Here is a 24,822-nt window from a genome sequence, read left to right as displayed (position 1 = left end):
TTAGCTGGGAGGGTGACAGTGGTGGCTTTGGGGGGGCCCTCATCGATCTGGCATTTGAGATATAGCATGCAATGTAACATTTTTGGAAAGTTCTTAAAATATTTATTGCTGGTGGTGCTTCTGTACGGCCACCAGTTTGCTTTGCTTCCTATTTAATTAATGACATCAATGCAAATCGGGGATAGCAAATGGTCCAAATGACTGGTGGATTTTGTGAATGGAGCACTTAGTGACTGAGGAATGACGTCAGCGCAGAGCCATATCCCTTATTAGTGAGCCAGGACTGAAAGGAGGCATCCCATTGGCTCGCCATAGCATCAGAGCGACGCGATTGGCTGCCGGCAGATAATTAAACACCTACACAGTCAATGCACAAATCCAAGTGGTGGGATATATAGGCTGGTGCGTTGGCGCTGCATGCAACAGAATCAAGAGTTGTCCTGCAAGTTGAGAGAAAGTCAACTTATTGTGTTTTGCATAGAGATACATAGAGATATATATTTATTTATTTTTTTGCTGGGTGATTATCACTGAAGGTAAGTGTTGGCTTTTAATGTTGGGCGATGTGTTGGGATAGATGCTTGACTATAAATGTACCTGATAAGCTGTTTGCATGCATGTGTGGATCAGAGGGGATATGGACACAGAGTCACCGCGTTAGACTGCGCTGACGTGATCGTGTCGGTAATGGGATTGGAGTGTGGCCACTGGGGTCACCGGCATCAACACCACCCATTTCATGAGGGTCCAGTCTACTGTTTGAAGGCCAAAGACAGAGAGAGCGAAAGATAGGAAGAAAGGGGGGGAAAGGGGGAAAGAAAGGGACTCAAACATGAGAAGAAACTGTAGCAAAGACCAGCAAGTGAAAGAGAAAAGGTTTGAGTGTGTGTGTGTGTGTGTGTGTGTGTGAGAGAGAGAGAGAGTGTGAGAGAGAGAGAGCACTGGCAGCTCATTACACTAATGCACTGGTCCCTTAGGGAGTTGGCAAGCTTGGAGTCCCCCACCCCTTCCCTTTTCACCCCTCCTCTTCCAACGCTAGCAAGAGCTACATGCATTGCACAGTCTAGGACCCCCACCTAAACTCACACACACACACACACACACACGCACACACTCACACACCAACCATGTGACACTCCAGGACCTGCAGCGTACAACATGAGAGAACTACCTGTCCTGTGCTCTTGGCTGGATGTTTTGGAGGAACAGTACGTTTTGCAGAAGAAGAGTGAGCGGGAGGGGGGGTTGTTATGTGGCTCAGTTTTGAAGGGATGTTGTGTGGAAGTAAAAGCGAGGATGTTCAGCAGGAGACCAGAGCTAAATAGCGGCGAGCTGACATGTGGGTAGAAGTGTGCTCACCTCTATGGGAAGTGACGGGAAGCCCTTTTTTTTCCTGTCGCAGCTTCTTCCCAGCAGCACGAGAGGGTCAGACCAGCAAGTGCATTTTCTACATGTGTGCTGGTTTTCGTCCTGTAGATTAACTTCTGAATAATTTGAGAACTCATCTCAGCAGCGTGTGAGTGTGAATGGCTGCAGTCTTGTGCACAGGGACCTGATGCTGGTGTCTTTCTCGCTGTGTAGGGGACCATGGTTATGTTGAAGATCTCTGCTTTCCTCGTTGCCTACGCGCTGGTCATTTGCCAGATGTACTGCTCACAAGCCGCTCCTGCCAGGTGAGACGCTCAACGTTCACATTTGTACACGTAAAACTCGCAGCTGACTTGATGCATTTTCCAGCAACTTGAAATGTGTGGAAAAGTAGAATGGATGTAAATTCGTAAAGCAGCCAGTGTGGAGGGTGAGTGGAGGGTTGATGCAAAAATGACACCTCTGGGGGAAATAGGTTTTACAATTACAATAATTTCAATGCTGCTTGAAAAATATGAACAAATAGGAGAGGATATGTACATGCGCGGGAGAGATTGATGTAAAAATACAGATATAGTGTGCATAAACAGAAACCTCAAATATATTTGTTCTGGTTAATCTTAATAATTTTGGATGCTTGGTTTGGCTATGTTACATGAGCAGGATTAAATACAGGGTCAGTTTTTATTTAAGTTATTTAAATTTATAATATGTATTATACCACACTTTATTTTAAAAAAGTGTAGATCCCATAAATTCAATTTCCCGAATCAACATATAAAGTTTGCACATCTTATTATGCATCCAATCCAATTGGATAAAATTGCTCTCAGTTGTTGTGTCAAGAAGAAAAAAGAACCAAAAAGAGAAAAAAGTCAAGGGAGAAAGGTGTAATTCACTTCATGAGATCTATATTTATTTATATGAAGCCCGCTCGAGCCACTCCCCACACTGTTCCCATGAAGCTATCGATTTTGTAATAAATCTAAAGCCGGCTGCATATCAGCACCTCTCTCAGATGGGGCACTTTCCGCAGATTGTTTCCCTGCGTTGGCCGGGGGCCCTCCAACTCGGACGTCATCCCTCTCAGAGTTGGTGACGTCCCAGCCAACCCCCCTGACCCCACCTATCCATCCAACCACCACCCTACCCCACCCTAACACCCCCACACACATCCCCACCCCTCCTTTTAACTGCAGGTGATAATTCTAGCAAAGGGTTTAATTGTGATGTCGATGCCTTTCCTCCCCCAACCCCCCTGACCCCCAAACCTCCCCGCTCACCCCTTCACCACAGACCGGGTTTAGAGTCCATGTCAGACCGAGTCACGCTCACGGACTACGAGGCGCGAAGGTTACTCAACGCCATCGTCAAGGAGTTTGTGCAGATGACGGCGGAGGAACTGGAGCAGCAGGCAACTGAAGGAAACAGGTACGCAGATGACAACAGATCCTTTATTTTAACCCTTTTTTTAGAGCAGTTTTCCTCCCTGTGCAGAAACAGCTAACAAAAGACGGTGAAACTAAACGACTTTGGTCTAAACTAAAAGGTAAAATCGACGGCTCCCCTCGATCGACTTTGTCATCTTCTTAGGGATCATATCATACTCTGCTTTCACTTTGACGCCGCTGAAGATGCATCTTTTTAGCGCCCCACTTGGGTTCAATCAGGCGTAGAGGTATGTACTTCTAAGCTGACCAAAAGAGAGAAAGGCAGATCATTTCCAAGAAAAGATGCTAATACACACAGGAAATCCCGATTCTCTGTCATGACCCTGCTCCCGCATGGATGAGTTTGATTTTGACTTTGTTTGAGCGGATTACTATTTGCAGCCTGCCTGCCGGGCATGTGAACAGTGGATGCCTAACGGAACGAATAAGTGTGCATGATGTCAATTAAGTGGAGTTGCATGACAGTGGGAAGCGACTGGTTTCTGTTTGTTCTGTGGGTGTAAAAGATGTGACAAGAGGGGATTGACTGGGGTGGGGGTGGAGATGGAGGACTGGCGCATGAGGGGATGGATGACAGGTTCTTTGAATGGTGGGGAGGGGGGGGAAGCATGATGCTGTTGGGGGAGGAATGTTTTTATTTTGTCTTTTTTATACCTGCAGTGGCATGAGAATGAAATGCATGTGAGAGGAATGGTGCGCGAATGGCAGGAAGAAGGCAGGGATGAAACAAATGTTACCTGCATGTTTTCTCAAACCTATGAGCCTGTTCTCTGCATGTGTTCTGTGTGTCCCCTCCCCGACAGCATGGACAGACACCTAACCAAGCGCTGCTCCAACCTCAGCACCTGTGTGCTGGGCAAACTGTCTCAGGAGCTGCACAAGTTGCAGACGTTCCCTCGCACGAACGTGGGAGCAGGAACGCCCGGCAAGAAGCGCAGTGCGCCTGAGAGCGACAGCTATGCAAACTACGGCGAGACGTTTGACAGCATCTAACTGCTCCTGATCCTCCCTCAGCCCCTCTTTTACCTTTACTGCATCTCTTCTTCCTCCTCTCCTTTTTCTTTCCCCCGTTCCTCCTCTTCTATCCTCTTCCTCTGCTCATTCCTTCCTCTTGTTTTTCATTGGCAAGTGCATGTTGATTTTACCTGCTTGAGAAGAATATGACCTTTAACTGCAACCAACTTTTCAGTTCTTTTCTCCTTTCCCCGTTTTTTGGCAGAGAATGATTTGTCCCGATCATTTCAGACAATCAGACTTGGTTTTCCATTGATGTAATTCAGGAGCTGGTTCAGACATATACATCTCTGTGTACTGTGCGTGGAGTCATTTGATGGCATTTCAAAGCCCCTGAAATTTAAGGGTTGAGAGAGATCACTTAATCGAAACATTAATAAATGATCCACTCATGCGACACCATGTTTCTTGTTCAATAAACGTATTTTTCTACCAGGAAGCCTTAGCTCATTTTCATTCTTAGGAACACTCTGAAACAGTCAGTGGCTGCTTAGTGAAGTCATTTGCAAATATGGACGTAAAATGCACATAATAGGATTTTAGAGCATCCGATAGTGCCCCTCAAATTATCTCTGAAGCTCTCATCGAGTTCAAAGGTAAGAAAATTGACACAAATCAGAAAATAAATGATTAAAATTAAGCCTTGCATGTTTTCTGTTTTTCTGTACTGTGAAGTTAATGTTGATTAAAATGTGTACAGAGATGCTGTGTGTCAGTGCTGCATGGACGAACGTTGCACCAGATCTTGGCATTAACCCCTCGTTTGCTCTCCTGAAGCAGCGTTACAGCACAGAAGCGAGCCTGCAACACGGCAACCTGCGTGACTCACCGCCTGGCGGACTTCCTCAGCCGGTCGGGGGGAATGGGCAACAGCAACTTCGTCCCCACCAACGTCGGCGCCAAGGCATTCGGCAGGCGGAGGAGAAACGTCCAGATGTGAGCACTCCAAAACCTTCAGGAAAATGGTAAATAATATCTTCTTCTTCTGTTTTTATTCTTTGACTCATTTCCACCTTCATCGGTTTTGTTCTGTTTTTATAATCCTTGTGATCATGCGTATCTCCATCTGCTAATTACATTTAGAATAAAACCATGAAAGCAAAATGATTGCAACTGACTGTTTTTTAATTACTAATGGATTTTAATCATCTTGGACTGTAATAATTTGTAAATGGAATAATGATGACCACAAGTCAACATTGTCCTTTACATTTGATCCTTTCCTTTTTGTCTTTTTCTTTCAGAGGTTGAAACCGACAAGAAAACATCAGAAAACACCTGAGAACAAAAATCAACAAAAACAAAATCAAGCAGAAAATAAACACTGAACTGGCCCTTTATCCACTCCCTCATGTTCTTACAGAAAGAAAAAAAAAACAGGCCACAGGACGTCTCGTCCCCATTTCCATCCTGTTAGTCAAACCTTTTGCTTTTGGCAAATAAGAGAAAAAAAGAGAAAAAAAGCACTTTAGTTTATGTCCACGAACAAATGAACTCCTGACGAAAGAAAGAAAAAACATCCCACTGGTTCCTCTTTTTTTATACATGAGCATCATTGGAAAATAAAATGATAGCAGCAGTGGTTATCACCTTCTTCTTTCCTCCGCTCACCTCGTTAGAGCACATTTCCTCCACGAAACCCAGCTCCCCCTCCCCGTTCGAGCTCCATACTCCTACATTTTCCACAGTTCCCTTTCTTCCCAGGGGTACCCTGTTTTCCTGTGTGCCAGAGGGACGCCATTAAAGATCACCCTACCCAAGGCCCCCCCACAACGGCTGTTGTCTTGTGCCTTGATGTAGAACAATTTACATGAACATGATTGTACAGTTCTGTTTCGAGACGATAAAGAAGACCCGAGCGAGGATGAAGAGAATGAAGACAGATTAATATTGTAAACAATATTGTGAAAACAAATTTCAGCAAGATTAAAATGTATTTTAGATACACTCGGGTTTGGGGTACTTGTGTTGTTCTTCAAAGGTTTTTAAGCATTTAGGTGTAGAAAGAGGTTGAGCGACTGAGAGGCTGATTATATTATGAGAAGCTTATATTTGTACATTAATTGCTGGAATATTGATTTTCGATGTCCATAAATTATAAATGATGAATCGTAATTTGTAATTCATTGGTTTACCATTTGACAGTATTTCCCACTGACAGATACACACCCACATCCTGAAAAGTTGGAGCACACATGTATAATTTGGCAAAACACTGAAAATCAAATCCATGTTCATACGCTCGACTGTTGCTCGGTTTGGGTCACTTTGTATGCAGCGACAGTCTGCAGGTGTAAACACATCCGTTTCATTGGGAGTATTTTCGGACTCACACCGCAGTGGCATGGATATGTTGAGATGATACAAGTAAAAACTGCATGGGTAATTGCTTAATAAAAGGCAGACAAACCTGCAGTCAGACTTGTTCTTCTTAAGCTCCACTGGAGGTCAATGCACATCACTCAGTTCAGAATCAGCATGTATCTCCATTTACATAAATTACCTATTTGCTTAATCTTTACTTTTTATGTGCAAACATTAGACAGCAGATTGGTGCAGAGATATCAACACGTTAAGTCTAAGCATGTACCCTCTTATATTTTAGATGCAACTCACAAACAATACATCCTTCAAGCTGTCTTTACGTGCTGGCTCCGCTTTAATCATCAGATGCTCAATCACATGCAGGGTGACTGAACATTTTGGGGTCCTCTTGTTTTTACAGCAGCACTCCAATAGGTGGCAACATAATTATCTCAATAAAAGTTTCAGTGGGGCTGTGCAGAGTCACACGGGTCTGACTCGAGCCACAGAAAACATAAAGAAAGTCTCCACCGTCGATAAATGTGAACTCCTTGTCAACCCTCATCAGCAGATGATCTGAGGCTGACAGAGATTTGCATTTGTTCATTTGCACAAGTGATGAACTAAACAAAGAAAGAAAATCTAAACCCCATGAAAGTGAAAATGACACATGTGATAACATGATTACATGACGTCTGTGCACACAGCGTGGTTCTTTTGGCCTGAACAGCAATGAGGTGTAAAACAATGACCTGTTGAACACTCCTGTAGATGTATCATGAATGGAAGTCATGGGCCGATGTGTCATAACAAGGATGTGTGGTTTTGATGGCTTTTGATGAATGAGAAATGGTCACATGTCTTATATGAGCCTCAAACAGCATCTTCTTTCAGAACAAAGAAGCTAAAGGGAGTCAGCTTAAACTCTGGACCAGCTGTGGAAAACCAGGCACGGAAAATGGTCTTTTGTCTTTTAAGGGTAGCACTGCGGGGGGCTCCAACCAGCAATAAGTAGAAGACTGGTCGTACTGGGCGGCTCTTCAGCAGAGTTTCTGAATGAAATGATGTGTACAACTCCAGGGACCGTTGGGTAAAGGTTACAAGAAAACCACAAAAACAAAAACATAAGAAAAGGTGATCATCATTAGTGAAAAATGAAACACGGGTCTAGATCTGTAACAGGAAATAATTTCACATAAATCATGTTAACCGCACAAACTGGAGCGGATAAATATCATGCAAATGCATAATTACAGTTTTATGTTGCGTTTCAGCCAGCAGTAACATTCCCCCTATGTGCTGCCAATGGTTTGCAAAGTATCTGAGGTGCAGTGTTTCCAGACAAATCCGAACAGAGAACTAAAAAAGCACTTGAAGAGAGGATAAATAAAGTCTACTCAGTTTTCGATGACAAATATGGGATGTAAGTTTGGAAATTGAGGCGATAATGAGCCCATTCAATAAGGGTGAAGCTGAAAAACAGGATGCTGTTGATCCTATTTGGTCGCACGGATGGATGCCGTGTGTGCACCGGAGCAAATGCAGGATATTTGTCACAGTGTGCATCTCACATGAGCACACAGTAGCTGTCAGAGCTAAAAGATGTATTTTTGTAAAAACACTTTATTCGGCTTAGATGATGGAAAAGGAACATGTGAGAAAAATGACAACCGTCAACACCAGGCGTGCTGTGTCCAAACTACAGACGCTTAAAGCAATAAATGACTGGTTATGACTGGGTGACTTATTAATTCCCACACGAGAGGAGATGTATGAAAACTGGATCTAACAGGATACAAACAGAAAAGATTTGACTCCCCCTGAAGCCTTCAAACCCTCCTCCGACGGTTGTTTTTACAGTCTTTCCACTGTCTCTCTGTCTGTCTCTCTGTCTGTCTGTCTGGAGAAAATCAGCGCTGTGCTAGACTCCACATGGAAACTTTGCCTGCATGACTGAAGAGGAAAAAAAAGATAAAAGCCCCTCTCCATATTCTGATAATTGAGGGGGACGGGAGGTTGAGGACTGATTCGTGGGTCGGTTTGGTTTTAAGCTTCTTTCTCAGCAGTAATCTAACAATCTCACTATGCCAATGAGAATAGCGGTCCTAATGACACACAGCTGCTTTGAATGGGGCCCTTCCAGTTGGAAATTAGATGGTTCGTATAAGAGAAACCATGAAGCAAGCCCCCATCTCCAGAGAGAAGACGTGCCGCTAGTCCAGTTCCCAGAAACCTACACCACAAACCAATTTCAAAACCTAAGGCTTCGATGCTTCTTTTTAATGTTTTAAAGGAATAGCTTGACATTGGGAAACAGAGAGGGAGTGATGTCATGTCGCTAGCTGCTGTTCCACTGGCTTCTCTCATTCAGCTTTTCTTTAATCTGCCATTGTGGAAAAATGAAGCCTGTTCCTGGTTTTTCATGTTCTCACACAAATCTCAGCCCAAACCTCCGCGATTTAAACTAAATGAAACAATTCCTCGACTCCCACGAACAAACTACAAGCACAGCAGCGCAGGAGCGATCCTAACTAACACTCTCACTTTTCAAGTCACTTCATTCTCCCGTCGTGGTCTCTGCTGGCTCAAAGCTTCCACAGCGTTCAGACCTCTCTGTCGTCTACACTCGATGGGCGTCTCAACTCGCCTTTTATATTGAACCTTGACATTTAACCCACGATTGTCTGGGGCTTAAATTGTGTTTGTTAAAGGCAACAGAAAAAAGGAATATACAGTGTTATGACTTCCCATTGGCTCTCTGTGCACTTACTTGCTTTCTTGCTGAGAGTTAGATGAGAAGATTGATATCACTCTCATGTCTGTACACTATATGCTGCTTGAGCCAGCAGGCGGTTAGCTTAGCGTAGCATAAAGGATGGAAGCAGGAGAAAACAGTTGTTCTGGCTCTGCCTATTTTTGAATCTGCCTGTGGATTAAAGATATAAAGAATTTAGGCATGTGGTATGTGTTTATGTATCTTTTCAAGCCTATTTTTCAGCATGGAAGTGATGTACACACCGTTTTTCTTGTTGGAGATGCGTCACTATGGTAACCCGTGCCAACCAGCCTCATCTCCTCCAGCGTTTGCAATCCCTTATCCAGCTATAATCATAGTAATAACAATCATAATATTATACATCCTTGACGCATTTCCATTAAGAAGATATTTAAGAGGAAGTGCGAGCGAGGAACTTGTTGTGGATCTCGCGGCCATCTTTGTCACCAAATAATCCTTAAATTACTGGAAAAGGTAAGCAACTATCGTTTTTTTAATATGCAACATCTAGTTTGTGTGAAATTTAATACTTGGTTGCCATTCGCCATTGTTGTCTTCAATGCCGCATTGCATTGTGGGACATTTGTGCTCATGTAGTGTCCAGTGTTTGCATGCTGAAATATTCACAGGGAATAGTATGAACCTCATGTACTATTTAGTTCATACTAGTTTTGGACAAAAAAAAATCTCAGATACTATTTTTGCATATTCAATAGTATGTTAGTATGGTAGTTCATGTGGGCCCATAATGAGATATTTCAGGTTTGTTCACCTCTTGCCAGAGCCAGGCTAGCTGCTTCCCCCTGCTTCCAATCTCTATGCTAAGATAAGATAACCATTTAGTGGCTCTGATGTCATATCTGGCATACAGACAGATTGGTACCAATATTCTCACCTAACTCTTGGCAAGAAAGTTAATATTTCCCAAATCCTTTAAATAATGGGGTCTTGCTGACAATTAATGTCACACATTGTGCCTCTAAATATGCTCCGATGAGCACTCCCGTGTTGCATTTGGCAGGAAATTAGGTAACATTTTTGAGGAAATTAGCTGTTTACGTTCAGATTTAAGCTAAAGCTAATATTTATTGACTCTATAGAGTGTAACAGGCCCTTATGTGCACATGGGAGTGTGTGCGGAGCCGCCCCCTCCACATAATCACATGGCAATTAGTCACTCAAGAATACGTAGCGATATTAACTGCAGCAAACCCGACCAGCTGAGCCTCAGTCGTAATGGGAACCAGCCGACTGCCGTTTATATTTTCATTTTCCTTCCTCATTTTTAAAGCTCCCAATTTTTCCATAAGGCAGTCATTTCCAAGGCTGATGTGAAACCAGACACCCAGGAACATTCATGGTAAAGGTCCAGAAACAACACAAGGCCGGCCCCGACATCCTCTCACCTTCCCCAATCCCCCTTTCCGTCTTGTGCGAGTGTTCCTGGGAAGGTAAACACCCTTTCACCGTGTCAGAAATGAGATTTCATTCTGCTGCCATGGCAGTTCCTTCATCTGACCCTCTTTTCTGTCCCTCCCTCTCTTTCTTCTCCTCCCCTCCCTTTGCTGCCACATCTGGAACCCAGCTCCTCATTTATTTATGTGGTCTGTGTTGTTTCGTCTTTTTTTAAAGTCTTATTTAAAAGTTCTTTACCTTGTCTTGTTGGCAGTTTCTCCCCATCTGATGAGGTCTGCAATTACATCTCGCCATAACTGGTCATTCTGCAATTACATGCTCCACCACAGAATCTCTCCCCCCTCCTCTGAACAGCACCGCTGCTCATATGGCAGACCGAAATAGAATAGTTTCATGTCTGTTTGGATGGCGGCCCAGCTGAAACTATGCTCCGCTGCTTGACTGACAGTGGGATGTGGGCTTTTTCTCCCCAAGAAAACCTTTAAGGCCAGTCACGGTTAGACTCTGAGCAGTCCTACTCCAGCAGGCTTTGGTGGTGGTTGGCCCAGCTGGGCTCCAGGACAGGAGACCGAGCAAGACAGAGACACAGTTAGAGTGAGTGAAAGACAAGAAAGAGAAGACAAGAAGCTCGAGCTGCAGCTATGAACCCTCCTGGGAACACTTAACCTTTCAGTCGCTGACCAAGAGAATGGGTAAGTCTTGCAAACGGTTCAGTCTAATCTCAACTTCTGGAAATAGTGAAATGATGCCGTGAAGAACTTTGAGCAGAGAAAAACTTAATGAAAAAAAGTTTTAGAAATCTTGGATAAAGTTTTTCAGATGGCTTAAGCATGACTCAGTCATGCAGCATGTGATTTAAATAGAAAACTTACACAGTAATGCAGGACGTCCTTCAAACAACTTCAACAGCAATGCATTTCTGCACTTGGTTGATTCAGGACATTGAAAGAGAGTATTTTCCATCTGCAGATGCAGTTGTTGCATGGTGCAAGGTGCTTGCAGTGCTTTCAAACTCCCGCATTTAAATGGGTGGCAACTTAACGGATGTCAAAGCCCTTTTTCTCATAAAAGTGTTCTTGACCAACGTCCAAGTCTGCTTTTTTATCACAGAAGTCTTGAAGATTTTCTAAAGATGAAAGAAGCATTCTCATTTAAAAGCTTCTGATTTATAAGGGCAGCAGTATTGATCATCTGCACACTCAGTGTCTCACAAAACTTAAAAGGTTATATGAACAGCGATATTCCCTTTATGTCATCCTTGTAAAGAAAATGTCAGATGAAGCCACAAAAAAGTGCCAAGTCACACAAAGTTCAACTAAACTGTGAACCAAAATGTGAAGTTGGTGTGTGCAAGAGTAATGCAATGCATTAAAATCACTGATAAAACGATCAGATTAGAGGTACATGGGGAAAACAACTTTTAAAATGGTTCACATTATGTCTTAATTGTGAAAGGTATGTAAATGTGTTTCCAAACTAGCTCAAAGTAAACTGGACGGCTTTATTGAGTATTTCTGTGTATTCTTTTACCATTTAAATAGTGATTAAACAATTTTTTTCGCCACTGGAGCTGCAAATAAAAGGTTGAAAACACAACAATGACATCACCTTTAAAGCTGATATGGAAAACTTGTTGGCAAACAGTTGACTGTTCACAGATTCACGCAGCTGGAGCAACATAGTTGCTATTAGCATTCATTTAGAGTTGCGATTCTGGCCGCCTGTCAAATGTAAGTCCAATAGTCACTCTCTTTTAGCTCTGTTTTTGGTCTCCACCAACTCCTGAGGGAAACATTTGGCCCTTTAGCTGCTAAAGGCTGTGTCAGCTGGTCACTAACTTGTCTGTCTGCTGTTTAGTGCTGGGCAGGAAGCAGGAGCTTTTACACTGGAGGCCTGCTGGCTGCTCCTGGAAATGATAAGAGTGTTGAAAACCAAACATTGAGCTGAAAGATGCTAAAATTCTCAGTGGATCTGCTGGTTTCTCATCAAGAGCGCCATCTTTACATGACACGTAGCATCTTTTTTTGTTGTTAAAATAAAGATATTAAGTGCAGCTTTTGATTTTCTGACTTTTAGCCTTCACTCATCAGTTAAATGCTCACATTTTAAATCGCAGGTAAAATGCGTAACAATTAGCATCCCCTTTGTACTTTATGCTATCAAGATAAATATGAATGGTCCTTTCGGGCTACTGCTTAGTGTTCTCAATCGGAAAATATTTTATGTTTTTGTTCTGAGTCATGCTGGAGCTCGACACCATACTGGCTATAACGGTTTGGAGTGGGCTGATCTGGTTTGTGTGGGAGTGATGGAAGCTCAGACTGTGGAAAACAACAAAGATTACAGTGAGTTTGTGGGTAATGATCAGGACTCAGCTACCACATGTCTTTACTACAGGCTTCTGTGTGTGTGATGTGGTGGTGGAGGAACGTGTGCGTAGCCTATGTGTGTGTGTGTAGAGAGAGACAATTACAGATTACAACAGAGGTGTGTCATTGTGTTTTTCCATCCTCTCTCTGTGCGGAGTTTGTTGAGGATGTTTGCACATGTGCACACTGTGTGCGTATCTTTGAACGCGAATTTGCGTCTGTTCATTTGCCCGATCTCGATGCCCATCACTTGCCTTCCAGGCAGTGAACCCTCACTCAGACTTTCACTGGCAAATATTCTATTCACAGGTCGTCGGTGACCTGCTTAAGATCGTACTAAACAACTTAGCAGTGCGCTAAACAAGATATCTGTGTTTAAACTGTTGTCAATGTGGACATGCTACATATGTTTTGATCAGGTTCTCTATTATTCAGTCAGCTCATTTTATGGAAAACATGAGATGGTAAACAAAAGAGACAAAAAAGTGGCAACTTCCTACCTTTGAATCAGCCATGAAGTCAGAATATGTTTCCATTCCTTGATTATTTATATGCTCTTAGTCCGTAAGGGTTCACCAATCAGAAGAGTCAAAAGGGTTTTTCCTAGATTAATTAAGTTGTGAATATTTTCAAAATAAACAGTATTTTCTCATCTTCCTGCACAGTGTGGTTTGGTGGGCTCCTTTTTGTTAGCTTGCTGCCCACAAAACAAAAGTCTTCCTGCCTTTCTCTGTTTAGTTTCCACCCCAGGTGAGCCCCTGGAGGACAGCAAGCACCCCCAGTCAGAAGGCCAATCAGCTCTGTCGTGCATCTTTGCTGGCATTACAGAACAAGCAGTCATACTATTATCAAGTCAATCACTCGCATTTGTAGCCATCATCATTTTCCATTTCTATTGGTGTGTGGATAGGTGGTTTAGGTTGTGGGAGCCAAACTCAAGGTGCGAGGTCACTCCATACAGATTGCCCTACGCAGCTGAACGCAGAAAGTGAGGAAAAATTATCATCATCAGTCCTTTGAATGATTGTAAAAGGTTTTTATTCTCATAAAAATGTTTCAGTATGTTTTCCAGTAGTGAGTAAAAGCAACTGGCATATGTTGGCCACTTGGAGATTGTTTGTAGAGGTCTAAGGACACCAGTGACACCACAAACCAAACACACGGTAAAGTTAGGCTAGATGTCTGGCTCTTGCACAGGTGTATATGACCAGAGGTAGAAGGTATGTGGTGATTTGCAGAGTTCAGCATAAAGCATGTCTGAATTATTGTTAGTCAAATATGCCTTTTTCTAGACGACATGCTCATGCACATGCTAAGATGTTGTTCAAACAAAGTCTCATACCTGCTGTTTGCCCTTTCAGTTCTTCTGTTATATATATTATATATATTTCCATTTGGTTATGCCAAGTAGGCAAAACTAAAGGGGGTGGATGGTGGATAGACTGACATGTTGGACTTCATCCACCAGGACCAGAAGTATTACTGTGAACATCTGAGTCATGATGTTACTATATAATTATATGACAAACAACAGCACACAGAGCAGGGTAGTGAGCTATATATATGAACTTCTTCCTGTTCCTCTGTTTTTAGACAGTCCAACAGTCTATCCTCCACTTTGGTCCAGTTTTCATTAAGCGGCATCATGAGATCGCTTCAGGCCTGCTTCTAATTAGCAGACATGCTATCACGCTAAAATAAGATGGTCAACATGGTGACCATTATACCTGAGATAGCATGATTTCATTGTCATTGTGAGCATGTTAGCATGCTGATGTTAGCAGTTAGCATTATGTGCAGCCACATTGTAATGCTATTTGTGGATTTGCCTGCTAATGTTTTAGCAACATTCCTGAGAGATCATAGACTTATAAATGAAGCAGTTTTGGGTCTTTGAGGAGGAATGAATGTTGTGATTGATCATCTGAGGACTTGTTCATTTCTTTTTGGCCCGTCCTGATTACTTCAGACAAGTCTTACAATATGACTGATGCTGGTATAATAATAATCTATGCAAGGCAATGTGATTGCAGCTTTTATCACGCCTAGAAGCAAATGAAGGCTTAGTATCAGTTTTAATGGCTGTTTTAGCATCAGGAGATGACAAGCCATCACAACCACTTCCTGTAAACATCTGTTTAGCACTTCTATCTAATAATACATGACTGGTAGTTACCCTCTGCCATGCATTCTCCTCTCGCCTGCCTGGTGAACAGCTGAGGAGGGCGTGGCGTGGTTAACATGAACCACACATGCAGGTGTGGCCCTCACTGTGCTGTCACACTGTTTAATTAGGTTTTCTCTCCACAAACAGGGAATCATAGGGTTTCCACTGTAAAAGAAAATCTCATCTCTCCTCAGCCTCACACCCACACTCATTGTCTGAGACATTAAGACAACGCCTTGCCAGTGCAGTCTGATGAGCTGCGATTGAGGGTGTGACTGAACTTCCTGACCACAGCTAAACTTGGAGATGCGAAGCTGCACTTCGCTCCACGAGTCTGGTTTCTGAGTTGCCAGCGCCAGAGCATTGTGTATTCAAATAAGACAGGCAGTCAAACCCCTCCTATAATAAACGGCAGCAGGTTGAGTCATGTTCAAGGGGTGCACAAGGCTAAGATCCCACTCTTGAAGCTGAACTTTGCCAAGTGTCCGTCATACTCCATTAATAGCTTCTCTTTCTGAAGGAGGTAGTTTCTTTCTTTGTCTTTTGCTATTTGTCCAACCCTCCTCCTTGCGTCTGTGTGGCCCTGCTGGAGTCAGGGCCCGGTCATTTTGGTTCTCCTCCCACAAGTCTGGTGTTCTTCAGAAGCTATTCCTCACACAGTTGGCCTGTCCTCAGCCTGCTTCCATCCAAATGCCCACAAATTTTCTTTTTCTTCTGGGAAATCAAGAGCGTTACAGTTCTCTTCTTTTGACCAGGCTGCCTAGACTGTTTTTCAACCAATGGAATGATATAATTCATGATCTATAATTATCAGCTGTGGCCTTGTATCTGTGGGACATTTGGACACCTTAACTTTCAAAGTGTTGTGTGTCGTAGAGTTAGTGAAAGCTGTCATTCAGGGGCTATGGTGGGTTGTCTCCTTCTGTCCATATGCTGAAGTGTCCTTCAGCAAGACACTAAACCCCAGTTGCCCCTGCAGAGCACTATCGATGAGTGTGAATGACCCCTAAATGTGGGTAGCGTCCACGTTCAGTCCAGTATTGGTGCCATTTTAAGACACTGTTGACTGAATTTCCTTCCTACCAAAACTCTTAGCAGCGCTTCAGAGCTGTCAAGGACAGATGCTGGCTAGGATGGTCCGTGACAAATGTAGCACATTTCTGCACTTGCAAGCAACAACTCTGGCTGCTCACTTCGAGTCACTGACCTTTGACCTTGGTGGAGTACGGACAACATCTTCCTCCACAGGGAGCCAGCTGCTTGTCTCCAACATTAGCCAAAGAGACAGTTTTTATGGCTTCCAAACAAAACAAATGTGAGCAAATAAAGAAAGCTGGTTAAAAAGCTCCTGCTGCTGATTTAAACATTCATTCATTAGAATAATGAAATCTAGTAATAATAAATATTGAACACAAAGGAACTCTTGTCCTAAGTATGGATATTTGTGACAGCATCATTGACAGGCGCTTTAAATAATGTCGGACCACAGCATGATGCAGCACGCACGAAAATCCCACTTTAATGTTTTGTATATTAAAATATGGACATTGCACGTGCGTCACGTGTACGCCTTTGATGCTGCTTTATTGTGGGGAACGGTGGCTGTTGACACATCCCTGCGATGACCCTCATGACTCAGTGGAGGCTCTCTGTTCAGAGTGGGCACTCAATTAGGAGAGTGCAGGTATAAATTTTTGCGTAGGTGGGCCCAATATGGCAACCACTCCGGGACCCAAGACTGGGAGATAAATCAATATCAGACCGGTTGAATTAGAGCGTCAGTGTGGAGCTTCTTTCACGTTAACCTCTTTTTCTTTGCTCTCTTCTTTTCTTCCCATCTCCATCTGCTAATTGGAGGAAGGTCATGTGCTTCAGTCTGTTTAGCTGTTGTTTCTGTCTTTGCTATCTGCTGTATTTTGCTCTGTGGCCCTCGTTACGGTACATTGGGGAGATCATGAAAGGAAATGGAGGCTTCAGCACTTCTGTGCTTGTTTGCTGTGGGATTCACTGGAGATGGAACGGTCAACACTACCCTCCTCTTTGTGAAAAAGTCTTGATGCTGTTGAGACCACCTCAGGGAGTCTTGAGGACTTACTACTCCTTCTCTTTCGTGGTGTCCTTGTCCCACGCTACTGCTGTCTGTCTCATACAACTCAGGGGAGGCGTTTGAAAATGTAAAGCAAACTGTTTGAATGGTCGCTAAAGTGTTGATCAGTCAGATATGGCTTTTGTTAGAGCTTTAGAGCCAGTGTTTGGTTTGTCTGTTCTGTAGAAACATGGTGGTGCAGCATGTCTCTGTGGAAGAGGACCCCTCCCTCTGTAGATAAACAGAGCTCATTCTAACGTAGCAAAAAAAAAAAATTGATCTTATCTTCAGGTGATTGATGAAAACATGGGTGTAAATATTAAAATACATTTCTGCCAATAGATCCCCCTAAATCCTTCACACTGGACCTTTAAAGTCCTACAGAACATGTTTGAATTGCAGCTCATAATGATTTTCATCATCAATGAATTTGCCAATTGTTTTTTCAGTAAATCCATTATTTTGTCTATGAAATGTCAGAAAATGGAGAGAAATAATGTGCATCACTATTAAGAGGTCAAGGTGACTTGTTTTGTCCAACCAACAGTCGAACCCCAAAGAATATTTAATTTACAGTGATACCAAATGGAGAAAAGTAGTAATAACTTGCATTTAAGAAACTGAATCAAGAGAATGTTTGGCCTTTTTTTCTTTTTCTTCCTCTTTAACTTGTGAACTAAATGAAACTTAGTATAATTGAAATGGTTTGTAACACCTGTGATCAGTGACAGCAGTAAAGAGAAGGTGTTAAACCTAAAAGCGATGAATATCTCTTTTGAAATCACTCTTTTTTAAGTATTTACTTCTGAGAATATCCTGCATATCTCAAATGAGACATGGCAGACTGATTTCCAGACCTAATTACCCAGAAAACTCTCACACGTGTGTACTTTTCGTGGCAAAAATAGCACTGAAATGGCTTTTTGAAGTGCCACATGTGTGCTCGCCGGGCACATATGGAGCTTTTCTTGCATACCTTGCGATTTTTGCAGCCGATATTTACTTATCACATTGACCCCATGTGTGTCCCATTTACCCTGCATGTGCCTTAGTTCAGTGGTGGAAAAACAGTCGGGGGAAAACGCCTTGAAAAATTCCACCCTGCCCTGAAGTGGTGCCTGTGTTACTCCGCTTAGATCTGGGCAGCGGACCTATCCTCCACCCCTGATTCTTACTCCTCTCTTCTCCCTTAAACCCACACACACAGACCCAGCCCACCTAATTTACTCCCACCTCCTAATGTCAAACAGCTGTAGAGTTGACTAGTGAGGAATTGCTGCTATTACGCCCTCCTCCCCACCCTCTCTGCTCTTTTTTTTCTCAGTAATTTTGCGTGTGGCCCCTAATATCAGGTCACTCACGAGCCAAAACGGGATTACTAAACCAAGTGCCCGTGCAAGGTTTATTTATGATCCTGGTGTTGGATATGACGTCATGAATTTACATCATATGGGCTCGTGGGCGGAGATGGATAGACAGACAGCTGGCTATAAATCCTGCGTATGGATCGTGCTAGCCTCCAGTGTGTCGTAGTAGCCGGGTCTCTCTGACATGCAGAAGTGGGCCGTAACTGGGCCAATGCCATTGCCAAAGCACTCCATCTAACTGAAGCAGCTGCAGGACATAAATGCCAGTGAGGTCATTCTCCGTGTGATTGACAGGAGAAGATCAGGCAATGATGCTGAGGGTTGAGAGCTCCCGCTGCTGTCGGGAATCTGCTTCAAAGGATTGTTTTGGCCACATGCCTGAAGTCCAACCTGGAGGCTGATGACACAGATTCCTCAAGAATTTATCACTAGCTTTAAACCTTTGGTCAGAATATTCTTTAACACAATGCTGGAAAAGCAATAGAGATGCAACTGTCTGCACTTGAATTGCTGATGGTACAGGCCTTTGTGGCAATGTTGTTGCATCACAATGAGTAAGATCAATTATTTTAGCCAAAATAAAAAAGGATCAGAGAAAACAGAGGCGAAATAGAGAAAAAGCAATAAAACAACTGTGTTATTTAACCTGGAAGCTGATAGTCAGGTTTTTGACATTCGTAACCTTTACACTCCAAAGTAAAAGTGCCTCCAATTCAAAGTTGCTTTTATGGACTTTTCTCATTGAGGGAAGCTGAAGTCTTGCTGTTTTATTGGGAACTCATACTGAGCCTGAGCAGTTCCACCAAAACAACTGAGAGTTCAGAGCACCATCCTGGTACCATCATTGTTCAGTTTTTTCTTTCATCCAGGCGGCTTCATCAGTTCTGCTGGCTGGCAGTGCCAAAATTTTTTAAATTCACACTTTCTGCATCTTATGGCAGAGTATATGGTAAAGCTCTGTCTACGGTAAGGCAGCTACAACATTGGGGTGGGCCTATGGATGTGTTGCAGCTGTGTCTTGAATCCCTGACATCTCAGCCACTCATTTCTGTACCATCAGAGTATGATCAGACTTTGATGACACGCTAGTATTCCTCTCCAGCTAGCACATCCAGGTGTCTCTAAACAGCGTGCAAAACATCAGAGATGCTCCAAAAACTGGATACTCGTGGGATATCAACGAGTCCTGACCTGGTGTGTTTGCTCTTCTCTGTTGTGCAATATATTTGGGATTTCAATGCACAAACAGCATTTCTCTGAAAATGTTTCAGCATGTGGTCCTCCGGGGGGGAACTTCATTGTGTTGCCAGGGCTGAAAAATCCCACAATGCTTTGTTTTACACAAATCATTCAGTGCTTTCAAGGGACGCCATTTGTGTTGTGTTTGGATTTTTGGTTTGGTGGTCTGCATCGACTTCATCAGGGTTTTGACAAAGGCCCAGTCAGCCAAAGCCACAGGTCTTCAGATGGATGCACTCCTGTCTCCTGGTCTTAACCTCAATGTTTGTTGATATCTTCTCGGCTCCGGGGTGACTCAGCTGATGTTTCATAGGAGAAAAGTGGCTCCAACTTTCGCTGCTCGTTGCTGGCCGTGCTCGGATCTGATTGGGTTTTCCCCTCTCCTTTGCCACGAGGACGACGTCTCAGCCAATCATATTTTGGTTCTTAGGCGGGTGTGGTGGAGGTTAAGTCATACATGCCAACACCCCTCAATCTTGTTATTTTGGACAGAACAGTTGGTTGTAACTGACTGATCTTGCAGATTTTCGGTCTCACCTGATGTCCTCAGTTATGTCTCTCTTTTAATGCCATTGCACTTAAACTTAACAAGCTTAACAAGACTAGACAGAGTCTGTCTGAGTATAAACTAGCGCTGAGCCCACTTATGCCCCGCTGTGTAAAGTGTGGAGCGCTGCAGGGTGATGACAGAGTACATTGTTAGCAACATGTGTCAAGTTGCTCAGACTGATTATGGTTATATACCCTGCTTTTACCTGTAAGCCTGGTTCCAATTATGTCAGTGTGACTCTCTATTAGCCATGTGGTGTGTGTGTGTGTGTGTGCTGCCTCTCTACAGGCCTCGCTCATTCATTATTAAGCAACGCCTGATGTTTTGCTGACCGGTGTCAGGTACCCACATGATCCCCCTCACTGAACCAGTCTGAGCCAGCATCCAGCTCCTGTGTCTTTGGCCTGTTGGAGCTCCACTCCAAACCCTTTTGTTACCTCTGAGCGTTGTCTGTCCGCCGGCTGATTTCCTCCTGTTATTTATTCTGCTAACTGTCGATGGAACTGGAAGCTTAAAATGCATTTGGATATTTCTCTTGGTGTGACAAGTTGGGGCTAGCTGAGCTTTTAGGAGGTATGGTGCTGCTATCATCTGTTTTTTTCTTGAAAATGAGAATTACGGGTACTTTTATAGCTGACCATAAAGTACCAAGACGACAGTGTGTTCACTTTAGCAGACTTGTGGTGAAGCAATATAGTTATTTATGCAGCTGAATTTCATCTTTTGGGGGGGGAAATGTGTCTCAGGCTCCTTTGGTGTCTGAGGAATGAGGAGCTGATGTTGTTACTGCCGCCTTGATGTGTAACTGCTATCGGTTGTAGCGATCTGTCCACTTTTATTAGTGTGATATTCTACAGGGTGGCTGATCTTCGAGCACAGTTGGGGTTATAGGTCTTTGTGTATGTGTGTGTGTCTCTATGCGAGTGTGCAACTTGACCCTGTCTGATCTCATCTCCATAAGCGCAGGTTGCCTAGAAACCCCATGAGGGCACGTCCATATTATTATGCCAAAGGAAAGAATGCTCCCAGACCCAAATAGATTGCACAGTTTTTGGCCTTACAAGGGAATCTTCTCATTCAGTCCAGTCGGGAGTATGTTGGGGAAGGATTTGAAGTTTCCATCTCCCAAACTGGTGCATACAGAGAGACGAGGGCAATTATGGCGTGCAAAAACCAAACCAAAACAGGCCTAATTTCTAGTTAACTTTTTACGGAGTGCTTTTACTGTACGCACTGCTAAGAATAGCGACATATGTCATGGTAAGAAAAAGCATCATATTGTATGCTTTTGTTGTCATGTTGGGGCTGAGATGACTGGCAAAATTTGAAACTGCACAAATGCTGGAAAATTACTTTTGCGGTTGATCTTTTTTTCTGAATATCCATGCTGTAATGTCTATTGCTCAGCTTGAAAAAGTAGACAAAGAAAACGAAGATTGCCAGAGCATGCAGTTTCCTCTTGTGCCTTGAGATCCAGTGCACATGTGTAACAGTGGCTGGGTGCAGCATGAGTGACAGAAGTACAATGGAGCAAAACCGCTGTCAGGTACACTGTTTGGAGGACATTTCACATGTCAAGCAAGTCCGTCTTCTCTGTAGAGGCTGGTGACAGATACAGAGTGATAACCTGCTCTCTCCTGCTCCCAAATGGATTTTTTCAGTCAGGAAGACTTAAATGATCCATTAGGGAGGCATTCTAATGCTTTCTTAGCTCATCCTCCCTCAATTTCCACCGGTGTTAAACTTTTCCAACACTTTTATCTCACAGAAGTATCAGGAGTGGAACTAAATGCTGTGCCATCTGTGCAAAAAACTTTTGATAACCTCTAATTCACACACTTTCCTCTTTTCCTGTTGTGCTGCACTATTCAAACCTTAACTCACCCAGTAACTTGTTTGGAAGACACTTGAAAGATGACTTATATTGATTACTTTCACTGTATGCAGCACACTAGAGTCTCTTTTATTCCTGTGGCCACTGAAAGAGTTGCTCTATATTTGGTGTGGTTCTCATCCACCTTTATCCCCAACTCCTCCTGTCCACGTGTCAAAGTGTCCTTGAGTGAAACACTCAGGTCAGACAAGTGCCTTTTATGGTAGAATAGCATGCAACACATGGTAGCTTGTGACAAAAGGTGTGTGTGTGAGTGTGTGTGTTTGAATGGGGGAGCAAATTGCAAAGTGCTTTAGATAAAAAAGCACTCCAGTCCAGCGAAGACCATATTTGATATATTTGTTGTTAGTTGTCATCTCTGCTTTCTTTTGATTTCTGTGTTTTAATGCCTCATTTGGATTTCCTGCAGGATAATAGATTGAAGAAGTTGTATGTCTGGTTTCACTTTTGAGTCAAAGTTAAAGTGTTTAAGCATTTAATGATGTTATTGGAGGATTAATACGAATATGAACATCACTTAGCTCAAATGATTGATCAGTTAAATAATAGCCCTATGGATTGGATATTTTTAACGAACATTTGTTTATTTTGTGAGGCTCCGACAACAGACGGTGGGAAGTTGAGAGGAAACGAAGGGGGAGCAACATCTAAGCAACATCTTATTAAACATTCAAATGATATGGATTACAGTGGCTTGTTGTAGAGCTAAGAACTGCAGTCAGGCAGTCCAGAGATAAAACTTCTACAACCACATGAAGTTTAATTGGTCATTCTCACACATGAGATAGAGAACCATTAATGTAACAGCAACAGTCTTGTGTTGTTATCTGCTCTACTCAGAATCCATCTTCCACATTCGCCCGTGTCATTTTCTCCACTTCTTTCGTAACTCTTTCCATCTCCTTCCCTAACACTGTACAGCCACTTTTTACAGTAGAAATATATGGAAACGGGAGCGGTGCTTCCTCTCCATCCTCCCACACATTTATTCCTGACATCACGGCGTGTCCCACTCAAACCTGTGACGCTCCTCAAGCCCCTGTCACCATCACCCTGAGACATGCCAAGACGTTGACACTGTTTTTCTATCATTAGCCACACAGCTACAGTGGCGTTGCTGTAAAATATGCTGTTGCATCTCTTGAAAGGCAGATTTAAGTTCCAGCATCTCCAAAAGAACAACAACAAGCATCAGTGATGATGCAGACTGAGTCCTGTTAGCGTAATGTTCTGGTTTTTGTTCTGCAAAGAAAACTTAATGATTATAAGAATCTGGAGTTAACAATGGAAGCTGTCGGTGTTTTCACTGGTGGTTCCCATTGTGTTTGACTTCAGTGTCACAAATGATTGAGGTGACGTCTGAAGGATGTGTTATTTTACAGACAACCGGAAGACCTGTATGTAGGCAGAGGCAAAGCTATTTTAATACAGATTCATTAAATGTCCATGTGAGAGAAGTTTTAACATAGTTCACAGTGGATTGCAGATTGTTTGCACTGTGGATTACTCCATTAGCTTCATTAAATTGAATCCAATTTTTGAAAGATAATTTTGAAACTTTATTGTTACTACTATTTCATAGAAAACAGCAGCTATGGTCACTTTCAATTAATGTCAGTTACAACAGGTGCAACACATTTACACACTGAAATGAATAATGGTCCAAACAAATCAAAAAACTTCTCAAACCAAACCTACAACAGAATCCACCTCTGGTCATCCGTCTCCGCATCTTCCAAACGCTCATATGTCGACCAAAGTATGGCTAATATGCAACATCTGGCAGAGCTCCCGGGGCCTGAAGATGGCGTTTGCACAGCAAAGCAATTTTTTATTGTGCCATATTTTGTAAAATATATGCTGACAGGATTTCAAGCTGACCAAAGACATTGTTCTCAGTCAAGGTTACTTTCGAACGTACAGATGTGTACAGGTGTGTGTTTCAGTGTCACATGGCTCCTCAAACCTTCGTCATATCAAACTGAGTTGTCGTGCTGTAACTGTGATTGCATGTACAGCTTTTCTTTAGCTGGTTTCTGTTTCATGCGTCTCAGTGTCAGTTTGATGCTCACCAGCACTGAATGGACGAATGGTAGCCTCGAGGTTTGGCTTGTGGCCAAAAGGTTTGCTCAGAAGGTCGTCCAGATCCCTGGACAGCCTGGGAAAATGTGAAAGCCACTAACCTCCAGTTAGCCTCCTGCAGTGGTGCTGTAGAGGCTGTACTTACTAACTGTACTGAACAACTCAGGTGTTGTTGGGTCTGCGTGAATGTGTAGCAGGATGATGCCAAAGAAAATTAAAAAATAGTTTGATGGATTTGATCTGAACAACAGTGGGAAGGTTAGCTTAATTTGGTTAGATGTGCACAATGCAAAGAAATCAAATACCTGCTATAGAGGGAAATCCTTGTAGCAGGATGGATGGATGGATTGTGTATCAACCAGTTAACTTGCAAAAAGACCAAATTTTCACGCCTCCCAACATGCAACAAATGAAAAGATAGTAAGGATCTCTCCAGAGATGCAAATCACACTCACTCAAGCTAGACTTTTAAATGATTAAAAATACACAGATGTAACTCAGTTAGCATAGCAAACACATATTTTAGCTGAGTGCCCGCCTGGCAAAACAACCCATTCTAAAATAAGCTGCCCATGCCAATGCTATCTATGGAATGCACTGCATTTAGACTCACTGAGATAGTGGTGAGGGGACTGTTGTGTCTGGAGAGGACAAATATGTCCGCCCAATGTCTGGCTTCATGTGGAAGAGGCAGACTGATGGACATTTTGGTATTTTATGACAAAATTCTCAAGTCATC

The 24,822-nt window shown here is 43.0% G+C and overlaps 2 protein-coding genes across 4 annotated transcripts in view; both read left to right on the top strand.

The window, feature by feature from the left end:
- The first annotated feature begins 433 nt into the window (after positions 1-433).
- Positions 434-6,169, top strand: LOC121608168 (calcitonin gene-related peptide-like). Of its 3 annotated transcripts, none has more exons than XM_041939339.1 (5): positions 434-536; positions 1,582-1,673; positions 2,665-2,799; positions 4,614-4,798; positions 5,078-6,169. In XM_041939339.1, exons 2-4 carry the CDS (start codon positions 1,588-1,590, stop codon positions 4,771-4,773), a joined length of 381 nt encoding a protein of 126 aa, XP_041795273.1. In that variant the 5' UTR covers positions 434-536; positions 1,582-1,587; the 3' UTR covers positions 4,774-4,798; positions 5,078-6,169. The 3 variants fall into 3 exon arrangements, with proteins under 3 accessions (XP_041795273.1, XP_041795272.1, XP_041795271.1); XM_041939338.1 differs by having other exon boundaries at positions 4,611-4,798; XM_041939337.1 differs by lacking the exons at positions 434-536; positions 4,614-4,798; positions 5,078-6,169 and adding exons at positions 1,142-1,208; positions 3,623-3,812.
- Positions 6,170-10,897: 4,728 nt separating this feature from the next.
- LOC121608125 (protein inscuteable homolog) overlaps positions 10,898-24,822 on the top strand; it is a 47,924-nt gene continuing 33,999 nt past the window's right edge. Inside the window, exon 1 of the mRNA XM_041939277.1 lies at positions 10,898-11,021. The gene's annotated coding sequence lies outside the window, so the exon portion shown is untranslated. The remainder of the gene's footprint in view (positions 11,022-24,822) is intronic.

Source organism: Chelmon rostratus, chromosome 6 (genome assembly GCF_017976325.1).
Source record: "Chelmon rostratus isolate fCheRos1 chromosome 6, fCheRos1.pri, whole genome shotgun sequence".
NCBI classification, from domain to species: Eukaryota; Metazoa; Chordata; class Actinopteri; order Chaetodontiformes; family Chaetodontidae; genus Chelmon; species Chelmon rostratus.
Note: the sequence above shows the minus strand (reverse complement) of the source record. Positions and strands in the feature narration are given on the sequence as shown.

Bases quoted from the DNA above. Each gene is read 5' to 3' on its own strand.
- LOC121608168 (XM_041939337.1), top strand. From the start codon at position 1,588: ATGGTTATGTTGAAGATCTCTGCTTTCCTCGTTGCCTACGCGCTGGTC. The intron at 1,674-2,664 runs GTGAGACGCTCA...CCTTCACCACAG, and splicing joins TCACAAGCCGCTCCTGCCAG to ACCGGGTTTAGAGTCCATGT. The intron at 2,800-3,622 runs GTACGCAGATGA...CCTCCCCGACAG, and splicing joins CAGGCAACTGAAGGAAACAG to CATGGACAGACACCTAACCA.